General features: G+C 34.6%; 1 protein-coding gene across 1 annotated transcript; it reads left to right on the top strand.

Moving 5' to 3' along the window:
* The first annotated feature begins 12,526 nt into the window (after positions 1-12,526).
* Positions 12,527-14,146, top strand: LOC129738795 (28S ribosomal protein S5, mitochondrial). The gene is made up of 2 exons (XM_055730089.1): positions 12,527-12,892; positions 12,955-14,146. The coding sequence occupies exons 1-2, from the start codon at positions 12,673-12,675 to the stop codon at positions 14,103-14,105; spliced, it is 1,371 nt and encodes a 456-aa protein (XP_055586064.1). The 5' UTR covers positions 12,527-12,672; the 3' UTR covers positions 14,106-14,146.
* The last annotated feature ends 6,594 nt before the right edge of the window (positions 14,147-20,740 follow it).

Below are 20,740 nucleotides of genomic sequence, written 5' to 3'. Positions count from 1 at the left end.
AGGTCGAAATGGATCCTCCTACCGTGTTGGATCGGTTTTGACTAGTTTTAACTTGCTTCATTGAACAACGGGAATAACCGTAACGAACTCGTTAATCCAGTATGCTCGTTATACTCACTCAAGAGATGTCGAGTCCTATTAAAACAAAAAAAAAAGGAAAACAATCTGTTATAGAAACTATTGCAAATCGGAAGCGAGAGGCGGCCGAGGAGGCGAAACAATTGAAGCTTCTATCCGACGCTCATAGAGAGGAAGCATGATGGACGAAAAAAATTTGTACTCGGCCAACGGTCAAATACCGAATAACCTTTTAAACTATTCGGCCAAACGAATATTCGGTCGAATACTCCAGAGAGTTTTTAATTATAAAACCAAGAGCGATTATTTCATTTTCCTTATATTTGTTCCATTGTAATACCCCTCATGTTTTGAATCGTGTTCGTGTTTGGTGATCGTGCGAGTTAGACGCAAATTCTTCAAGCTCCAATAGTTTTTTTTTCTAACCACGCACCGTCGGCTTTAAAGCTGAGCGGTAACAATAGCTTCAATTCAATTCCTAAGTAAAGAAAGGAATATGGCGGAACTGGAGTTAAAAGCGAATTCGCTTCGTATACGATTCCAGCGTGGAAGCACGGAACCAACAGAAGCTCAAATATTTGAGTTTCTGAAAGGGAAACTTGGCCTCAAACCCGACAATCTGTTGGCCATGTACAAAGATCGCCCAGAGTTATCAGTTATCGTTAAATTTAAAACTGATAGTGATCTGCAGGCAACGTTGCAGAATCACCCAGGAACGATGGATTTCCATCACGGTACAAGTGGGAAAAGTGCGGTTCAACTGTCTCCAGCATCAGCTGTCGTCCGTTATGTGAGACTATTCAACCTTCCCCCGGAGATCGATGACCGGGAGATTTGGACAGCGATGTCAAAATTTGGCAAAGTTCAGCGAGCTGTTCGGGAAAAATATGGTGCCGACACTGGATTTCCTATCTGGACTTCGGTTCGTGGAGTCTACATGGAGTTGGACGAAGGAGTAGAAATCCCCAGCAGCGTGCATATACGAAATATACGCGCTCGTGTCTTTTACGAAGGATTGATCAACAAATGCTTCAAATGTGGCAGCACCGAGCATTTGAAGATCAATTGTCCCAAGATCTCGGTAAATGAGCGGATGGACCAAAACCGTCGAGCGGAAGGCAAGCCGGAAGAGCAGGGAGTGGAAAACATTCAAACACAGAAACCATCATACAGCACAATTGCCAGCAACACGTGGTCGAAACCGTTGAAAGTTCGATCGCCAGCGATGCTCCCGAGTTCGTCTTCATCCGACGTCGCCCAAAACGGACTCACGAGTTTGAACGCTTTATTCCCGGCTGCAGCGAAACCGAGACGCAGCGCACAACCTTCTTCCTCTCCAACCCAGCGAAATTTGGATTCGACGATGGAAGCTACCGAAGAGGCGTCGCCCGCAATCGGTGATGCGAATGATGCGATGCCAACGACGTCAACCGACGAAAGCCACCCGAAAGATGTTCCGAGATGGGTATGGATTGCGTAGATGACAACCGGAAGCGAGGACGGCCGAAGGGGACCAATGAGACGGTGCCGCGTTCGGGCTCAGAAGCCAGCTCGGACTCCGAAAGTCTAGCTTCTGAGGAAATGGATCTTCATCAAACATCGATCAGCGCATCTCAAGGTATGATGACCAGGAATAAAAAGAAGGTGCAACGTTTGCGTGACAGTGGAGGTAAGGTAGACGAAGTTAGCAAAGCTAGTCCGAATGTAGGTTAGTTTTTTTTCCTTTCTGCTTTTTACCAGTAATTGAATTTTTATTTTTTTTGTAATTTTCTTTTTACATAATTTTTGTTCAGTCATGAATTATATTTTGAGAATAGCATCTGTTAATTTGAATAGTTCTAAAAGCTTGGTCAACAAATTCCTTCTACGAGATTTTGTGTACAATAATGATGTTGACATACTGTTTCTACAGGAAGTATGTTACTCTAATTTTTCTTTTATTCCATCACACCTTTCATTAATAAATTTAAATGATTCAGGATCGGGAACCGCCATTTTGTTGAGATCATCGCTGGAGTTTTCTGAACCTTTATTTGAAAAAAGTGGCCGAATATCTTCAATTATTGTTTATAAAACTAATTACGTAAATGTTTACGCACACTCGGGAACCAATAGAAAAAAAGAACGAGAAAATTTATTTATTAACGACCTTTCTTTGCACATAGCTAAACCAAACTGTTTCCAAACTGTTATTGGCGGCGATTTCAACTGTGTTTTGAATCCCATAGATTCAAGCGGGAGCTCTAATAACGTATCGTCAGCATTAAAGAATGTTGTTAATTTACTTGAACTGAAAGATATTGCATTAGAATTAAAAAAAAACACCCACACATTTTTCCGTGGAGATACCTCTTCAAGACTGGACAGATTCTATATTTCCAAAAACTTGTCGAATAATGTGCTGGATTTTTCTACTGTTGCTGTTCCTTTTTCTGACCATTGCGCAATTTTAATGAAACTTAAAGTAAATCAAGACTCTATTATCATTAAAGGCAGAGGATATTGGAAAGTTAATAGTTCGATTCTTAAAAATTGCTCGGCAAATGAACGCTTTGTTGAAAACTATCAAACATGGAAGTTGCGTCAATTATATTTTAATGATAGAAATAGGTGGTGGCACGAGGTTGCGAAAAATAAATTAAAACAATTTTATAAACTCGAAAGTTGGACGTTGAATAATTCCATAGCTAGTGAAAAAAGTTATTTTTATGCGAAATTAATGGAGTGGATGCAGAAAAAGAGCCTAAATATTCCAACACTTTTGGACATAGGTGTAATAAAATCAAGGCTACTCGAAATTGAAACAAATAGGATTAAACACTTTTCGAATAACTTAAATGAAAATAGCGTTCTACAAAATGAGTTAACAAATATATTTCAAGTTGCGGCACATGTTAAACGTATTGAAACTTCTGCAAATTTCAAACTTATTGATGATGGTATTTTAATCACTGAAAGTAATGTGTTACTGAACAAAGTTTTTGATTTTTACACAGATTTATTTTCATGCAAAGTTAATTCTGCACAAAATGAAGAGAACGATCCGATTAACAACTTAAGTAAAAATTTGAACGACGAAGATAGATCATCTTTAATGAAAGAAATAACAGATGATGAACTTAAATCCGTATTGAAACGTTGCTCCAAGAAAAAAAGTCCCGGTCCGGATGGTTTGACCTATGAGGTATATATTAATCATTATGATCACTTCAAAGATGATTTACTATTTATTTTTAACGGTTATTTATCTGGATCTATTCGCCCGCCAAAATCCTTCACAGATGGTATTATCACATTAATTCCTAAGAAAGGTAATAAGTCAAGTTCCTTGAATGATTTTCGACCAATAAGTTTATTAAACTGCGACTACAAGTTGTTTATGAAAATTTTAGCTGAACGTTTAACGAATATACTTTCCAAAATAATAGGACCCGGACAAGCAGCTTTTGTTAATCCAAATTCTTGCGTTGAAAACTTAAAAGATGTTAGAAGAATTCTCACAAAATCAGTAGAAAGTGCTAAATTCAAAGGAGCATTAGTCAGTTTAGATCTGCATAAAGCTTTTGACCGTGTAAATCATGACTATCTATGGAAAATTTTGGAAAAGTTTAGGTTCCCGCCTTCTTTTATCAACTGCCTGAAAAATTTATACGTTAACGCTTGTTCCAAAGTACTCGTAAATGGTTTTCTTACAAGAGAAATCAAAATTAGCTCTTCAGTTCGACAAGGGTGTCCGATGAGTATGATTCTGTTCATTCTGTATATTGAACCTCTTATTAGGCATCTCGCGAATGAAATCAATGGTGTTCTTGTTTACGATAAGTTTATTAATGTAATTGCATACGCTGATGACCTGGTAGTTTTCGTAAGGAATGATAAAGATTTTGATATTTTATTTGAAATTATAGATTCATGTGGCCTTTACGCGCACATTCAGCTAAACAAAGACAAATCCGAATTTATTAGATTGAATAAAGCGTTTTTTGGTCCTCAAAAAATTCGAGAGGTTGATAGAGTGAAAATTCTGGGTGTAATATTCGAAAAAACGTGGAATTCTTCGATCACAAGTAATTATAATAAACTCATAAGTTCAATAAAAGGCACTTTGATAAAGCACAATGTTCGGGCTCTAAATCTCTACGAGAGATGTTTTGTTTTAAACGTTTACATTTTGTCAAAGCTATGGTATGTTTCGCAAATCTTTCCTCCTCTGAACAGTCATTTAGCGGAATTAAAATCCGCTTCAGGAAAGTTTATTTGGAACGGTTACATTTTTAAACTAAACAGAAATCAACTTTACTTAGATTTTGATAAAGGAGGATTGAAACTAACAGATCCAGAGGCTAAAGCTAAAGCATTATTTTTGAAAAACATATTTTACAATCAGGATGTGGACGGTGGTTTTGCTTTGGAAAACTATCTCATTGAATCAAGATCTAAATCATTTCTATCGCGAAATGCAAGAGAGTGGATAAACGAAGGTGTAGATGTAACGACAAATTTTGACTTACCGACAACTAAAGCTCTATATAATTATTTTTTAGATAAAATGCAAATAAAACCCGATATAGAAAATAAATTGTCAGTTGAATGGAAAAATGTGTGGGCAAATTTGAATTATAAACTCATTTCTTTCCAAGATCGCTCATTGGTTTATTCTTTTGTAAATGACTTGATACCAAATAAAAGAAAATTAGAAATGTACAATGTTGGTAATTTGATATCAGTGATTTGTGAAAAATGTGGCTCCATAGATGATAATATGCATCGTTTAAAATCATGTAAAAATGCTAATGCAGTTTGGAAATGGTGCGAAAGTATAATAAAAAATCGTTTAAAATTAAAAATCAATGACATTGAAAATATCTTACAAAAAATTATTCCAAATAACTGTAAAAAACTTAAGGCAGCATTATGGTTGGTAACGAAAGCGATTTCATACAATTTGAGGGTGGCCGATCCTAGTTTGTATGTTTTTAAAAGAGAATTGAGGGAAGTGAGGTGGAATAACAGAAAGCAATTCAAAGCGGAGTTTGGTGTGTTTTTGAATATTTGTTGACCCAAGTTTTGAGTATGGCAGTTAGATATGAGTTAGGCTAGTTAGTTGACCATGTAATGTAAAAACACGATTTTTAGCTTTAAATAAAAAAAAAAAAAAAAAAAAAAAAAAAAAAAAAAAAAAAAAAAAAAAAAAAAAAAAAAAAAAAAAAAAAAAAAAAAGATCGATCATTTCCAATCAGATGATATTACCATATGATGTATTACGAGGTCTTTTTCAGGTAGGGGTTTCTCTGATATTCAAAATGTCTCAAAGAATTGAAAGGACATCAGATGACTTGTCGCTGCTAGGGCGTTGGTTACCAAAGATATTTGGATCCTGTGAAATCTGGAACAAAACATGTCAAAGCAGGTGCTAAGCAATTTGAAATTGCTTATTTAATATTGAATTATATGAAGGTCGGATTTGAGCAAAATATCTACAAAATAGTAGTTTCAAAGAACGATGATATTTTAACTTAAAAATACCATACTTTCCATCACACGTTTCTACATGGTCGGGCAATTCAGGACGATTTTTGAAAAATATATAAAAACAAAGGCATATCTTGGAAATCTAGGTCTAGGTAGGTGGTTTCAAAAATAAATATTCGGATTTTTATTTTGTTTCCTGTTTTACAAAATCGGGAATTTCATATTAACATGCGGGAAAAAGTCGGGAAAAATGCGGGAAATCCAAAATGGATTTCGAGTGGCCACCCTGGAAATGATTAGTAGAACAAATGAACTATGGATTCAATAAGGGTTCGAAACCTTGGCAAATGCTTTGAGGATGTATGTTAAATTGAGACTCCGGCAGAGCACGTGACTGATATAGTGACAGAAAAATACTAATGTAACATTGAGATCTGGGGACCAAAAAATAGGTCGCCACCTTCAAAACTTAGGTGTCCAGACATTTGCAGAAATTTCCAGACATTTTTTAAAAATCTTCCAGACTTTTCTGAAAAATAGTTGGCAACCCTGTCTGTATTTAGTATCTTTTAAGTTAGCAAACAAAGTAACTGCAGATCTTTTGTTCCCACCTGTTTTGAATTGGTGTTTGATTGACCAATCAATAGTGGGTTGTTTTACGTTCCAGTATTTTACTGTTTCAGTTCGGAGACGAGCGATCGGTGGGATATGGTCGTTTATTGTTTCAGATAATAGACTATTCGCTCTATTTAAAAGGAAGTTCTCACTGGCGTTTGCTCTTTCTGCAATCCATATTGCTTTCCTAGTCCAGTTTTCGGTAAATGAATCTGAATTCTGAATCTGAATTCTGAATCTGAATTCTGAATCTGAATTCTGAATCTGAATTCTGAATCTGAATTCTGAATCTGAATTCTGAATCTGAATTCTGAATCTGAATTCTGAATCTGAATTCTGAATCTGAATTCTGAATCTGAATTCTGAATCTGAATTCTGAATCTGAATTCTGAATCTGAATTCTGAATCTGAATTCTGAATCTGAATTCTGAATCTGAATTCTGAATCTGAATTCTGAATCTGAATTCTGAATCTGAATTCTGAATCTGAATTCTGAATCTGAATTCTGAATCTGAATTCTGAATCTGAATTCTGAATCTGAATTCTGAATCTGAATTCTGAATCTGAATTCTGAATCTGAATTCTGAATCTGAATTCTGAATCTGAATTCTGAATCTGAATTCTGAATCTGAATTCTGAATCTGAATTCTGAATCTGAATTCTGAATCTGAATTCTGAATCTGAATTCTGAATCTGAATTCTGAATCTGAATTCTGAATCTGAATTCTGAATCTGAATTCTGAATCTGAATTCTGAATCTGAATTCTGAATCTGAATTCTGAATCTGAATTCTGAATCTGAATTCTGAATCTGAATTCTGAATCTGAATTCTGAATCTGAATTCTGAATCTGAATTCTGAATCTGAATTCTGAATCTGAATTCTGAATCTGAATTCTGAATCTGAATTCTGAATCTGAATTCTGAATCTGAATTCTGAATCTGAATTCTGAATCTGAATTCTGAATCTGAATTCTGAATCTGAATTCTGAATCTGAATTCTGAATCTGAATTCTGAATCTGAATTCTGAATCTGAATTCTGAATCTGAATTCTGAATCTGAATTCTGAATCTGAATTCTGAATCTGAATTCTGAATCTGAATTCTGAATCTGAATTCTGAATCTGAATTCTGAATCTGAATTCTGAATCTGAATTCTGAATTCTGAACCTGAATTCTGAATCTGAATTCTGAATCTGAATTCTGAATCTGAATTCTGAATCTGAATTCTGAATATGATTTCTGAATCTGAATCTGAATTCTGAATCTGAATTCTGAATCTGAATTCTAAATCTGAATTTTAAATCTGAATCTGAATTCTGAATCTGAATTCTGAATTCTGAATCTGAATTCTGAATCTGAATTCTGAATTCTGAATTCTGAATTCTGAATCTGAACTCTGAACCTGAATTCTGAATCTGAATTCTGAACCTGAATTCTGAATCTGAATTCTGAATCTGAATTCTGAATATGATTTCTGAATCTGAATTCTGAATCTGAATTCTGAATCTGAATTCTGAATCTGAATTCTGAATCTGAATTCTGAATCTGAATTCTGAATCTGAATTCTGAATCTGAATTCTGAATCTGAATTCTGAATCTGAATTCTGAATCTGAATTCTGAATCTGAATTCTGAATCTGAATTCTGAATCTGAATTCTGAATCTGAATTCTGAATCTGAATTCTGAATCTGAATTCTGAATCTGAATTCTGAATCTGAATTCTGAATCTGAATTCTGAATCTGAATTCTGAATCTGAATTCTGAATCTGAATTCTGAATCTGAATTCTGAATCTGAATTCTGAATCTGAATTCTGAATCTGAATTCTGAATCTGAATTCTGAATCTGAATTCTGAATCTGAATTCTGAATCTGAATTCTGAATCTGAATTCTGAATCTGAATTCTGAATCTGAATTCTGAATCTGAATTCTGAATCTGAATTCTGAATCTGAATTCTGAATCTGAATTCTGAATCTGAATTCTGAATCTGAATTCTGAATCTGAATTCTGAATCTGAATTCGGAATCTGAATTCTGAATCTGAATTCTGAATCTGATTTCTGAATCTGAATTCTGAATCTGAATTCTGAATCTGAATTCTGAATCTGAATATGATTTCTGAATCTGAATCTGAATTCTGAATCTGAATTCTGAATCTGAATTCTGAATCTGAATTCTGAATCTGAATTCTGAATTTGAATTCTGAATCTGAATTCTGAATCTGAATTCTGAATCTGAATTCTGAATCTGAATTCTGAATCTGAATTCTGAATCTGAATTCTGAATCTGAATTCTGAATCTGAATTCTGAATCTGAATTCTGAATCTGAATTCTGAATCTGAATTCTGAATCTGAATTCTGAATCTGAATTCTGAATCTGAATTCTGAATCTGAATTCTGAATCTGAATTCTGAATCTGAATTCTGAATCTGAATTCTGAATCTGAATTCTGAATCTGAATTCTGAATCTGAATTCTGAATCTGAATTCTGAATCTGAATTCTGAATCTGAATTCTGAATCTGAATTCTGAATCTGAATTCTGAATCTGAATTCTGAATCTGAATTCTGAATCTGAATTCTGAATCTGAATTCTGAATCTGAATTCTGAATCTGAATTCTGAATCTGAATTCTGAATCTGAATTCTGAATCTGAATTCTGAATCTGAATTCTGAACCTGAATTCTGAATCTGAATTCTGAATCTGAATTCTGAATCTGAATTCTGAATCTGAATTCTGAATCTGAATTCTGAATCTGAATTCGGAATCTGAATTCTGAATCTGAATTCTGAATCTGAATTCTGAATCTGAATTCTGAATCTGAATTCTGAATCTGAATTCTGAATCTGAATTCTGAATCTGAATTCTGAATCTGAATATGATTTCTGAATCTGAATCTGAATTCTGAATCTGAATTCTGAATCTGAATTCTGAATCTGAATTCTGAATTTGAATTCTGAATCTGAATTCTGAATCTGAATTCTGAATCTGAATTCTGAATCTGAATTCTGAATCTGAATTCTGAATCTGAATTCTGAATCTGAATTCTGAATCTGAATTCTGAATCTGAATTCTGAATCTGAATTCTGAATCTGAATTCTGAATCTGAATTCTGAATCTGAATTCTGAATCTGAATTCTGAATCTGAATTCTGAATCTGAATTCTGAATCTGAATTCTGAATCTGAATTCTGAATCTGAATTCTGAATCTGAATTCTGAATCTGAATTCTGAATCTGAATTCTGAATCTGAATTCTGAATCTGAATTCTGAATCTGAATTCTGAATCTGAATTCTGAATCTGAATTCTGAATCTGAATTCTGAATCTGAATTCTGAATCTGAATTCTGAATCTGAATTCTGAATCTGAATTCTGAATCTGAATTCTGAATCTGAATTCTGAATCTGAATTCTGAATCTGAATTCTGAATCTGAATATGATTTCTGAATCTGAATCTGAATTCTGAATCTGAATTCTGAATCTGAATTCTGAATCTGAATTCTGAATTTGAATTCTGAATCTGAATTCTGAATCTGAATTCTGAATCTGAATTCTGAATCTGAATTCTGAATCTGAATTCTGAATCTGAATTCTGAATCTGAATTCTGAATCTGAATTCTGAACCTGAATTCTGAATATGAATTCTGAATCTGAATTCTGAATCTGAATTCTGAATCTGAATTCTGAATCTGAATTCTGAATCTGAATTCTGAATCTGAATTCTGAATCTGAATTCTGAATCTGAATTCTGAATCTGAATTCTGAATCTGAATTCTGAATCTGAATTCTGAATCTGAATTCTGAATCTGAATTCTGAATCTGAATTCTGAATCTGAATTCTGAATCTGAATTCTGAATCTGAATTCTGAATCTGAATTCTGAATCTGAATTCTGAATCTGAATTCTGAATCTGAATTCTGAATCTGAATTCTGAATCTGAATTCTGAATCTGAATTCTGAATCTGAATTCTGAATCTGAATTCTGAATCTGAATTCTGAATCTGAATTCTGAATATGATTTCTGAATCTGAATTCTGAATCTGAATCTGAATTCTGAATCTGAATTTTGAATCTGAATTCTGAATCTGAATTCTGAATCTGAATTCTGAATCTGAATTCTGAACAGGGGTGCCAGGTGTCCTGATTTATCAGGATTTGTCCTGATTTTCGAGAGACCGTCCTGATTTTTCAAAAACGCTTGAATTGTCCTGATTTTTAAAAAATGGCCCTCAAAATGTCCTGATTTGTCCTGATTTTTTAAAAATTTCTAAAATATAACTTAATTTATTGTTAAATGATGAGAACATCAAACAAATCTTGAATAAAATAGTTTAACCAGTTAAACTAATGAGATTCTTTGTTTCAAATGACATTTAAATGAGGTTTTTCGATATTAACTGCAGGCCAGCCAAGGTTATTCTCGCTACAGTTGCATAATTCGAGGCGTCTCAGCACCTATATTTCGCCTTTAGTTATGCAATCTAAACAGAACTGCATTTTGTTTTCACCAATTTGGTGGTGTCCTGAAAAGTCCTGATTTTTTCTTCGCGGTCTCCTGATTTTAGACAAAACGACCTAGCACCTCTGATTCTGAATCTGAATTCTGAATCTGAATTCTGAATCTGAATTCTGAATCTGAATTCTGAATCTGAATTCTGAATCTGAATTCTGAATCTGAATACTGAATCTGAATTCTGAATCTGAATTCTGAATCTGAATTCTGAATCTGAATTCTGAATTCTGAATCTGAATCTGAATTCTGGATTCTGAATCTGAATTCTGAATCTGAATTCTGAATCCGAATTCTGAATCTGAATTCTGAATTCTGAATTCTGAATCTGAATTCTGAATCTGAATTCTGAATTCTGAATCTGAATTCTGAATCTGAATTCTGAATCTGAATTCTGAATCTGAATTCTGAATCTGAATTCTGAATCTGAATTCTGAATCTGAATTCTGAATCTGAATTCTGAATCTGAATTCTGAATCTGAATTCTGAATCTGAATTCTGAATCTGAATTCTGAATCTGAATTCTGAATTCTGAATCTGAATTCTGAATCTGAATTCTGAATCTGAATTCTGAATCTGAATCTGAATTCTGAATCTGAATTCTGAATCTGAATTCTGAATCTGAATTCTGAATCTGAATTCTGAATCTGAATTCTGAATCTGAATTCTGAATCTGAATTCTGAATCTGAATTCTGAATCTGAATTCTGAATCTGAATTCTGAATCTGAATTCTGAATCTGAATTCTGAATCTGAATTCTGAATCTGAATTCTGAATCTGAATTCTGAATCTGAATTCTGAATCTGAATTCTGAATCTGAATTCTGAATCTGAATTCTGAATCTGAATTCTGAATCTGAATTCTGAATCTGAATTCTGAATCTGAATTCTGAATCTGAATTCTGAATCTGAATTCTGAATCTGAATTCTGAATCTGAATTCTGAATCTGAATTCTGAATCTGAATTCTGAATCTGAATTCTGAATCTGAATTCTGAATCTGAATTCTGAATCTGAATTCTGAATCTGAATTCTGAATCTGAATTCTGAATCTCAATTCTGAATCTGAATTCTGAATCTGAATTCTGAATCTGAATTCTGAATCTGAATTCTGAATCTGAATTCTGAATCTGAATTGTGAATCTGAATTCTGAATCTGAATTCTGAATCTGAATTCTGAATCTGAATTCTGAATCTGAATTCTGAATCTGAATTCTGAATCTGAATTCTGAATCTGAATTCTGAATCTGAATTCTGAATCTGAATTCTGAATCTGAATTCTGAATCTGAATTCTGAATCTGAATTCTGAATCTGAATTCTGAATCTGAATTCTGAATCTGAATTCTGAATCTGAATTCTGAATCTGAATTCTGAATCTGAATTCTGAATCTGAATTCTGAATCTGAATTCTGAATCTGAATTCTGAATCTGAATTCTGAATTCTGAATCTGAATTCTGAATCTGAATTCTGAATCTGAATTCTGAATCTGAATTCTGAATCTGAATTCTGAATCTGAATTCTGAATCTGAATTCTGAATCTGAATTCTGAATCTGAATTCTGAATCTGAATTCTGAATCTGAATTCTGAATCTGAATTCTGAATCTGAATTCTGAATCTGAATTCTGAATCTGAATTCTGAATCTGTATTCTGAAACTGAATTCGGAATCTGAATTCTGGAAAATTTTTGCTGCATGGTTGGTTTTTAATTTTAAATTTTGATACTGGTCGTCTCCCTACAAGAAACAGCGCTACCTAGGTGTCACTTTTGAGTGATGCTAACTCTGTTTACCAGATGCCCGGTGCTAATTTTTGCTCTCCTCCCAACGGGTACACTAATGTCAAACGGTTTATTTTGATCCGCTTTTCCAGTTTTCGAATCGCGGTGTGGTTTTGTAATCACCTGGCTAGTTCCCGGAGGTTTCCGAATTCCGCAAAGGTGATACTTTTATTAAAAGGAACCCTTTTCCGGAGAAAATTCATCCACACCAGAAGCACTATGCTGCGGCTGGCCGTTTGCAGTGGCGGGGACTCGCTGATACGTAGTTTTTTGTCATTACAAATTAGTCGGAGGTTGATGACTTCATCGAATGCAGCGGTATCTGGATCCGTTTTGCAATTCAGCTACAATTCAAATGTCGGTCATCCTAGCCAGCAGCTGCTTAAACCGGCGCTTCCGAACCTTCAAAACTGCCGGGGGACCAGCTTTTTCAACAAACGTAAGTATAGCAATGGGTTTGAAATGATTTTTCTTGTTGAACTTATCGATTTTGATTTTTAGTACCGGCCGAACAGATCTGGAAGGGTGTTATTTCGGTCAGTAATGCTGGTAAAAAGCGAGGCCGTGGTAAGGGATCGGGTCGTATCAATCCGAAAGATTTGAACAAAGGCCAGGTTATTGGTTTCGGCAAGGCTAACATCGTTTGGCCCGGTTTGTCGGCACCGATAATCCGTGGCCGGGAACTTGTTCAGCAGCAAAAATTGCCGGAAGATAAAGAACGGGAGGCGAAGCTGCTAAAAATCCGTGACGAGATGGTGAACTTTAAGCGGATGAAACTTAGTCCGCTGGACCGTGGGTGGTCTGGTTCAAAAATGCCTGGTCGCAGTTTGGGACCTCCGGACCCTATTGAGGACGATCATTTTGAGGGATTCGATACCAGATGTTTGGAGTTGAAAACAGTCGTTAATATGAAGGGTAATCTTGGCCGCAAGCGACGTGTCTCAGCCATGGCCGTAACCGGAAATGGTAATGGTCTGGCCGGTTTTGGTTTTGGAAAGGCCATAGATATCAAATCAGCCCTCAGACAGGCTAAGAATAGAGCCGGTCAAAAACTTATGCACTTTGAATTGTGCAACGGACACACAGTGTTTCATGATTTTCATTGCGCTTTCGGAAACACCCAAATTTTTGTCGAACGTAAACCCGAAGGATACGGACTCAGATGCCATCGTGCCATCAAATCCGTCTGCGAAGTGCTAGGAATCAAGGACCTTCGAGCCAAGTGTGAGGGATCGACCAATGTGCAGCACGTGGTAAAAGCCTTTTTTGTCGGTCTTTTGCAACATAAAAATCACCAGGAAATAGCCGAAGCCAAGGGTCTACACGTGGTGGAATTCCGCCCAGAAAATGGCAACTTTCCTAAGGTTGTGGCTAGCCCTGCGGTGTGCCGCACTGAAGCTGAGCTTCAGAGCAACGAAATCCTGGACTACACCCAATTCTGCATGAATGGTAAAATTCCGCTGAAGAAGAAGAAATTCCCCCCATTCTATACCAAGTACCGATCATATGAAATCTACCTAAAGAAACGGGAATATTTGCGAAATCAGGATCAAGTACGGTTGCGTTTGCTAGCGGAAACGGGAGAGGTTCGAAGCTTTTTGACCGATAAATATCCTGAGTGCAAAATGGGACCTGCACCGAAGGAAGAATAGATCAAGTTGTTTGACAATAAATAGATTTGAATAAAATATTAGATTGACTTGTTTTATTAAGTTTTCTTAAACGCAGTCAAAAATTCTAAAATTTTTGAAATTTAATATTATTAGAAATGAACTTGCATTTTCTAGAAAAAAAACATTAAATGGAAATTTTCCAAATATTTGATTTTTGAAGATTTTTTTTTAAATTTGTATACTTTTACCACATTCCGAAATAGCTACTAGCATATCGAAAAACAAAATTGACCAGAATATTTGTGGTAGACCGAAATGTAGTTACAAAAAGTTTACATAGAATATTTGTGGATGCAATTCAAATCTCTCAAAAGATGTCTCTAGCTTCTGCATTTTGAAAAGTGACATCTAGTGGAAAAACGAAAAATGCCTTTTAGCGCACTCTAGATGTCAAGTTACGCACAACAGCGCCATCGGCAGGCAAAACTGAAATTCAACAGTGCATGCATAAGGGATAGCGAAACATATGTAGATGTCACTCAAAGCGCAAAGAATTAAAAAAAGTTACCGGGATTTTCATCCTTTAGGATGATTCATCACTTCGAATTTAAAAATAATATTATGAATTGTTGGATTTGGAAACCGAGCCGAATCGCCGTATTTGCAGAGGATTACAAAAAATCTGATAAAAACGAAAGCCATGTGTTGTTCAAAAATTGTGATCATCACTATTACACGTGGTATCTGTGGTATATGAGAGTTGTATGAATTGAATAAGTAAATTCATAAATATGAAAATCAGTTTCTGGATTTAAAATGCACATTAGAAATAGAGTTAATTTAATGTTCAGTGAAGTGTAAATAGAACACATCGTTACAATCGTGTAACTAAACGAAAATCGAGTAGAAAGCTTCGTTGATTTTCCTTGCGAATCTGATAGGTGTTCTCTCTTCTTCAAACGGCTTGACCCCGTTTTGAAAGAGAGCGTTATAAATCTCCTTCTCACACTCGTTGCAAGATCTTATCGCGCAAGGAAAATCAACGAAGCTTTCTACTCGATTTTCCTTTAGTTACACGATTGTAACGATGTGTTCAATTTACACTACACTGAACATTAAATTAACTCTATTTCTAATGTGCATTTTAAATCCAGAAACTGATTTTCATTTTTATGAATTTACTTATTCAACTCATACAACTCTCATATACCACAGTATCCATGGTTTATTTTTGGGTCTTTTTTACACAATTGAATCAACGAAAACTAGATTCTAGCCAGTGAAAAAACTAGAAACCCCACTCGTGTTCCATTAACCATCAAACACGGTAAAAAAGGTAAAATTTACCGAGATGCGAGGTTATTTTTTTCTATCCATCTTTTTCGGTAAATTTTTTTTTCAATCACCTAGCAAAAAGGTAAATTTTACCTTTTTTAATTCAATTAGCAGAAAGGTAAATTTTACCTTTTACGCATTCAACTTTGTTGAATTCTACAAACGATGAAAAAAAATGGAAAGAATCACCAATCAATTCAAATCGGGATTTTTAATTGAAAACAAGTTTGATCGGGCAAGGTTTTGCGTAATTTTGAATTTGACCCGCGCTGTCAACAGATCGTGTGACTGATTTATGCTGATGATATACAATTTTGTATAAGTTTTTTTTTCGAAAAGTTAATTGATTTAAATATCTTTTTCATACACTCAGAGGAAATCTTATTATAAATTTCATAAGATACATCTTATGAACTACTTTTTTGCGTCCAAACTAATTTTTCATAAGAGTCTTATGAAATTCTTTCAATTTTCATACGATGTTCTTATGAAAAATAGAAGAAACGGCATTGTGAAAAAAAGATGAACACATTCATTCATAGCATGAGTTTTTTTTTCATCATCTATAACAGTACGAAGCAATCGCCAGTTCATAGTTATTATAGTTTTCCTTCAATGTTAAATGTTATTGTTATCTCCGGAATGGTAAGTTCGATTTGATTTTTTTTGGTGTGAACGTTGAACTAAAATACATTATTTGTTTACTTTTCAGCAAGCTGATCTGCAAAAAACGAAAGGTCGAAGATTAAGATGCGGCAAAAAAAAACTTTGATGAAGCCGTCTGTTGAAGCGATGCTGATGGTGACCATGAAGAACTTAATTTTAAACAAATTTGGCAAACAATAAAGTGAATGTTTTCAGCATGAAATATCGAGAATTTTTCTTATTAGAAAGTGATTCACTGTTTCCATAAGAATCTCTTATGAAAAGCAACAACCTCTCATTGAAGTAGGCGTTCATCTTCAGAATTCATTCGCGTCATAAGACAATCTTATGGATTTCATTAATTTTTCTTATGGCGCCACTTCATAAGAGAATCTTATGGCATACATAATAGTATTTTTCTGAGTGTATAAGTGGGTTTATTTGTAATTGATGTAACCTCTGTAGCATTTCATCAATCTTCAGGAAACAATCCCATCACATAGAAATGCTTCCCAAGAGTTTTCCGGCTAAAAAACTGTTTTGGATCAAATTAAGTTTCACAAAGCTATGACTGTTCAATTTTCTGGATGATAAGGACCAAATAAAGCTTCACATAGATGTCTCCAGTGACGGCAACTCGACGGCAGATTCGAATTCCTGAGAAAATTGCACGTCAGATATATAATATTTCGGGTCTTCCACCTTCGACTTCTAGTTTTTGAGATTAAGGGTCGTAGTTTTCCTCCTGTACAATATTCTGACAATATTAATAACAATATCAAGGGGATTGTTGTTAACAAGGAATAAAATTCTTTAGATTTGTTCTCACGAAATTAGAGAAACAATTTTTTTCAGAACAGCTTTTAGATTCTTTGCATAAAATGTTGAGTAAATGGTCGGGATAAAGAATTTCAAAATAAATCTGATAAAAAAGTAGTCTCTCAAAGCCAATGCAGTTGAGTTGACTTTGACACTTTTTAGACAATGCAAATTTCCCGATTTTCATACATACATAAGTTTATTCAAAGAGTTTGATAATTTCAAAACTTCATTTTTAAGATTTGACGGTAGAAAAAATAAACTTATGGATATAAAGCGTCTTTGAATTATTAAATTAATTTAAAAATCAACATTGAGGGCAAAAAATTTGAAAATTCTGAGTGGAAAATAATTAATTAATGCACAGAATTTACTAAAATTTCTAGTTAAACGTGACTTATTCAGAAAAAAAAACATGTCATATCAATAGACAATTCGAGTTGTATTAGCTGCATGTAGTCAATGAACGTGTTCAATTTTTTACTACAATTTGTATGCATTTTAAAAATACAAAATTATGTTTTTTGAACTTTCAGTACGACTCTGATGGTTTTTGAATGAAAATTTGGATTTTACCATATACACTGCCGGCCAAAAGTTTGGGATCACCCGCTAAAAAACATGCAAATTTTGATCGTTCATATCTCAGCTGTCTTAGAACATATTGCAAATCTTCTGATCTCATTTGAAAGATAATGAGCAATAGGTATTTTGCCCATAAATAATGTTTTAGTTTTGCACCTAAGACTTAACCTAAAGTTAGAACATTTTCAAAAAATCGCACTCAATATTCAAAGCCAATCATCTCGCGATAGGGTGAACCAAATTTCAAAATTTAAGTTGGATTAGAATCCTTATTCTATACTTCTCAAAACACAATCAAAAATTTGTGTGCAAAAATTTTAGAATGTACTATAAATTAATAAAATAGACACTTAAGTTATCGTCCAAAAGTTTGGGATCACCCCTAGTATGGTGTATCGGCCAAAAGTTTGGGATCATTCTTTTAAAAACATGCAAATTTATTTCATTCTTATCTTTCTCATCTAACATCGTATTGCAGATCAGAAGGGTGCATTTGAAAGCTTAGGAATTGTTGTTTTTTCATAAATTCATTAAAAAATTATATTTTAAATCCATAACCATAAAAAATTCCCAATCATAAGTGTGATTTTTCAAAAAACAATTAATTTCAGGTAAATTTTTTTATGGTTATCGCTTTAAAACATATTTGTTTATGAATTTATGGAAAAACAACAATATCTAAGCTTTCAAATGCACCCTTCTGATCTGCAATACGATGTTAGATGAGAAAAATATGAATGAGATAAATTTACATGTTTTTGGCCGATACACCATACTGAGGGGTGATCCTAAACTTTTGGACGATAACTTAAGTGTCTATTTTATTAATTAATAGTACATTCTTAAATTTTTGCACAAAATTTTTTGAATCTGTTTTGAGAAGTATAGAATAAGGATTCTAATGCAACTCAAATTTTGAAATTTGGTTCACCCTATCGCGAGATGATTGGCTTTGAATATTGAGAGCGATTTTTTGAAAATGTTCTAACTTTAGGTTAAGTTTTAGGTGCTAAACTAAAACATTATTTATGGGCAAAGTACCTCCGAGATAGCTATTGCTCATTATCTTTCAAATGAGATCAGAAGATTTGCAATATGTTCTAAGATGGGTGAGATATGAACGATAAAAATTTGCATGTTTTTTAGCGGGTGATCCCAAACTTATGGCCGGCAGTGTAAGCCTCCTTAAAGTCTGCTTCATTTAATATTGAAACAAATTCTTTTGCTCATTGTGGCGCTCCTAGTGGACGGATTTTGAAACTTTTTTCACCCACGTGTCGGGAAATTCATTACCTTTCACCATGTATTTATGTCATAACACCAAACGATAGCATTTTGTAAACAACCGCCATGGAAGCCGAACGGAGAGATCAAATTGTGCACAGTTTTCTTACGAGTACGAGTACGAGAATTTCTTCGAAACAGCAATGAATAATTTTTTTATTTTTTTTTTATGAAAGAGTAAAGAAAATGCTACATTTGTATGAAAAACAAATTATAAATTCGTTAATAAATGACTGAACTACACGCAATTGTTTGTGTTCCAATATTAAATGAAGCAGACTTTACATCCGTCGAACTTGGTCAGCACTTGGTCGTACAGCTTTCGAGCACGGATTCTGGCCACATTGTTCTGCTTCAGCGTCCGATTTTGCTGGCTCGGAATGACCTTATTCCTTCCCGGAGACGAATTCGTCGCACCGTACTGTGAGCGGCCTGGAACTTATTGGCCAAATCGCGATCTGAAAGATTGGGATTCCTCTTGACGGCCTTGATGACTTTCCCACGCAGTTTCCGGTCGACAGTTCCACTCCGACGCTTCGAATGCGGCTTCCGAGCCGTCGTCAATGTTTCCGTGTTCTGCTTGATAACACGCCATACGGTATTTCTGGGCATTTTAAGCTGTTTAGCTAGCTTCGATGCCGACAACAATGGATTTTCAAGAAAACTGTGCACAATTTGATCTCTCCGTTCGGCTTCCATGGCGGTTGTTTACAAAATGCTATCGTTTGGTGTTATGACATAAATACATGGTGAAAGGTAATGAATTTCCCGACACGTGGGTGAAAAAAGTTTCCAAATCCGTCCACTAGGAGCGCCACAATGAGCAAAAGAATTTGTTCCAATATTAAATGAAGCAGACTTTACTTATTCAAAACACGTTGTTATAATTCAGGACTTAATCAATCGCTTCCAAAATTTTCATTGCGATATACGTACATCTATGTCGACACAAATCATCGTACATGACGTTAGAAAAAAGCATATACCTACCAAAAGTGGAGGCAATATACGTACATATTTTCGTTATTTACTACTACATATATTTTCGTAGGTACCGCAACCGGGCATTGTCCCGCTCGCTACTTTCCTAACTGCCACCGCCTCCATGCCTCCCTCAGGATCTTTGACGCCTCTTTCTTTCGGGTTTACAGCGGAAATTTCCGGGCCACAATTCTGTCCGTGAACATTCCTTGATACTCGTAGTATGCACATGCAAATCGCCGGGTAATTATCCGGCGGGGTTTTTTAATCTGAGCCTAGTAGGGGAGAGTAATGCTGTTATTTTTTAAAGGAAAATGTTAGTGAGGTTTCTGTCCAACGTTGTTTTTCCAAAACCTACCTTTATTATTTTATTTCATCCGTTTGCTTGTTTGCTTTAGTCGTCAACTTTCACAAAATTCAAATGCTGATGCAAAATGGCAAGCACGATCGCAAAACTGCACATCCACTGAACACGATTTATCACGATGAAGTTTTAATATCATGATGAGATGTGGGCGAATGCTAAGTATCTGTTAATACGAATCTGATTTGATCGCATTAAATATATTTATATCGTGGGTAAAGTGATCGATTATACGATTATAATTATACTTGTTATAATATTTGTAGCTATATCGGAAAGACACGGTGTTAATTTGCCTACTAATGTGACATTCTAGTAAACATACAACGTGATACGAAAGACGATGTTTACGTAGTATTCTTTACGAATTTATTCGAAGTCATTTACGATTTCGATTCGAAAGTAATTTGTGTACCAATAAAATGCTTCTTAAGAAATCTTATGCGATCGTTATAAGATTTCATTTGACATTGGTGGAACTAAATACGACTTCATCCAACATATCGTAACTAAGTCGTATTTCATTGGGATGTTGCATCTTCTACGATGAATAAACGATATGATCGAATGGTAAGTGTACATATTTACGATTCCGATTTGAATGGCATCTATATACGAGTTCGACGATGATTTCTTTTACGATTTCATGTTGGCTGGGTAG

The sequence above is a fragment of the Uranotaenia lowii genome, chromosome 1 (genome assembly GCF_029784155.1).
Source record: "Uranotaenia lowii strain MFRU-FL chromosome 1, ASM2978415v1, whole genome shotgun sequence".
Taxonomy (NCBI): Eukaryota; Metazoa; Arthropoda; class Insecta; order Diptera; family Culicidae; genus Uranotaenia; species Uranotaenia lowii.
This window is presented reverse-complemented; position numbering and strand designations above follow the sequence as displayed.

Bases quoted from the DNA above. Each gene is read 5' to 3' on its own strand.
- LOC129738795 (XM_055730089.1), top strand. From the start codon at position 12,673: ATGCTGCGGCTGGCCGTTTGCAGTGGCGGGGACTCGCTGATACGTAGT. The intron at 12,893-12,954 runs GTAAGTATAGCA...TTTGATTTTTAG, and splicing joins GACCAGCTTTTTCAACAAAC to TACCGGCCGAACAGATCTGG.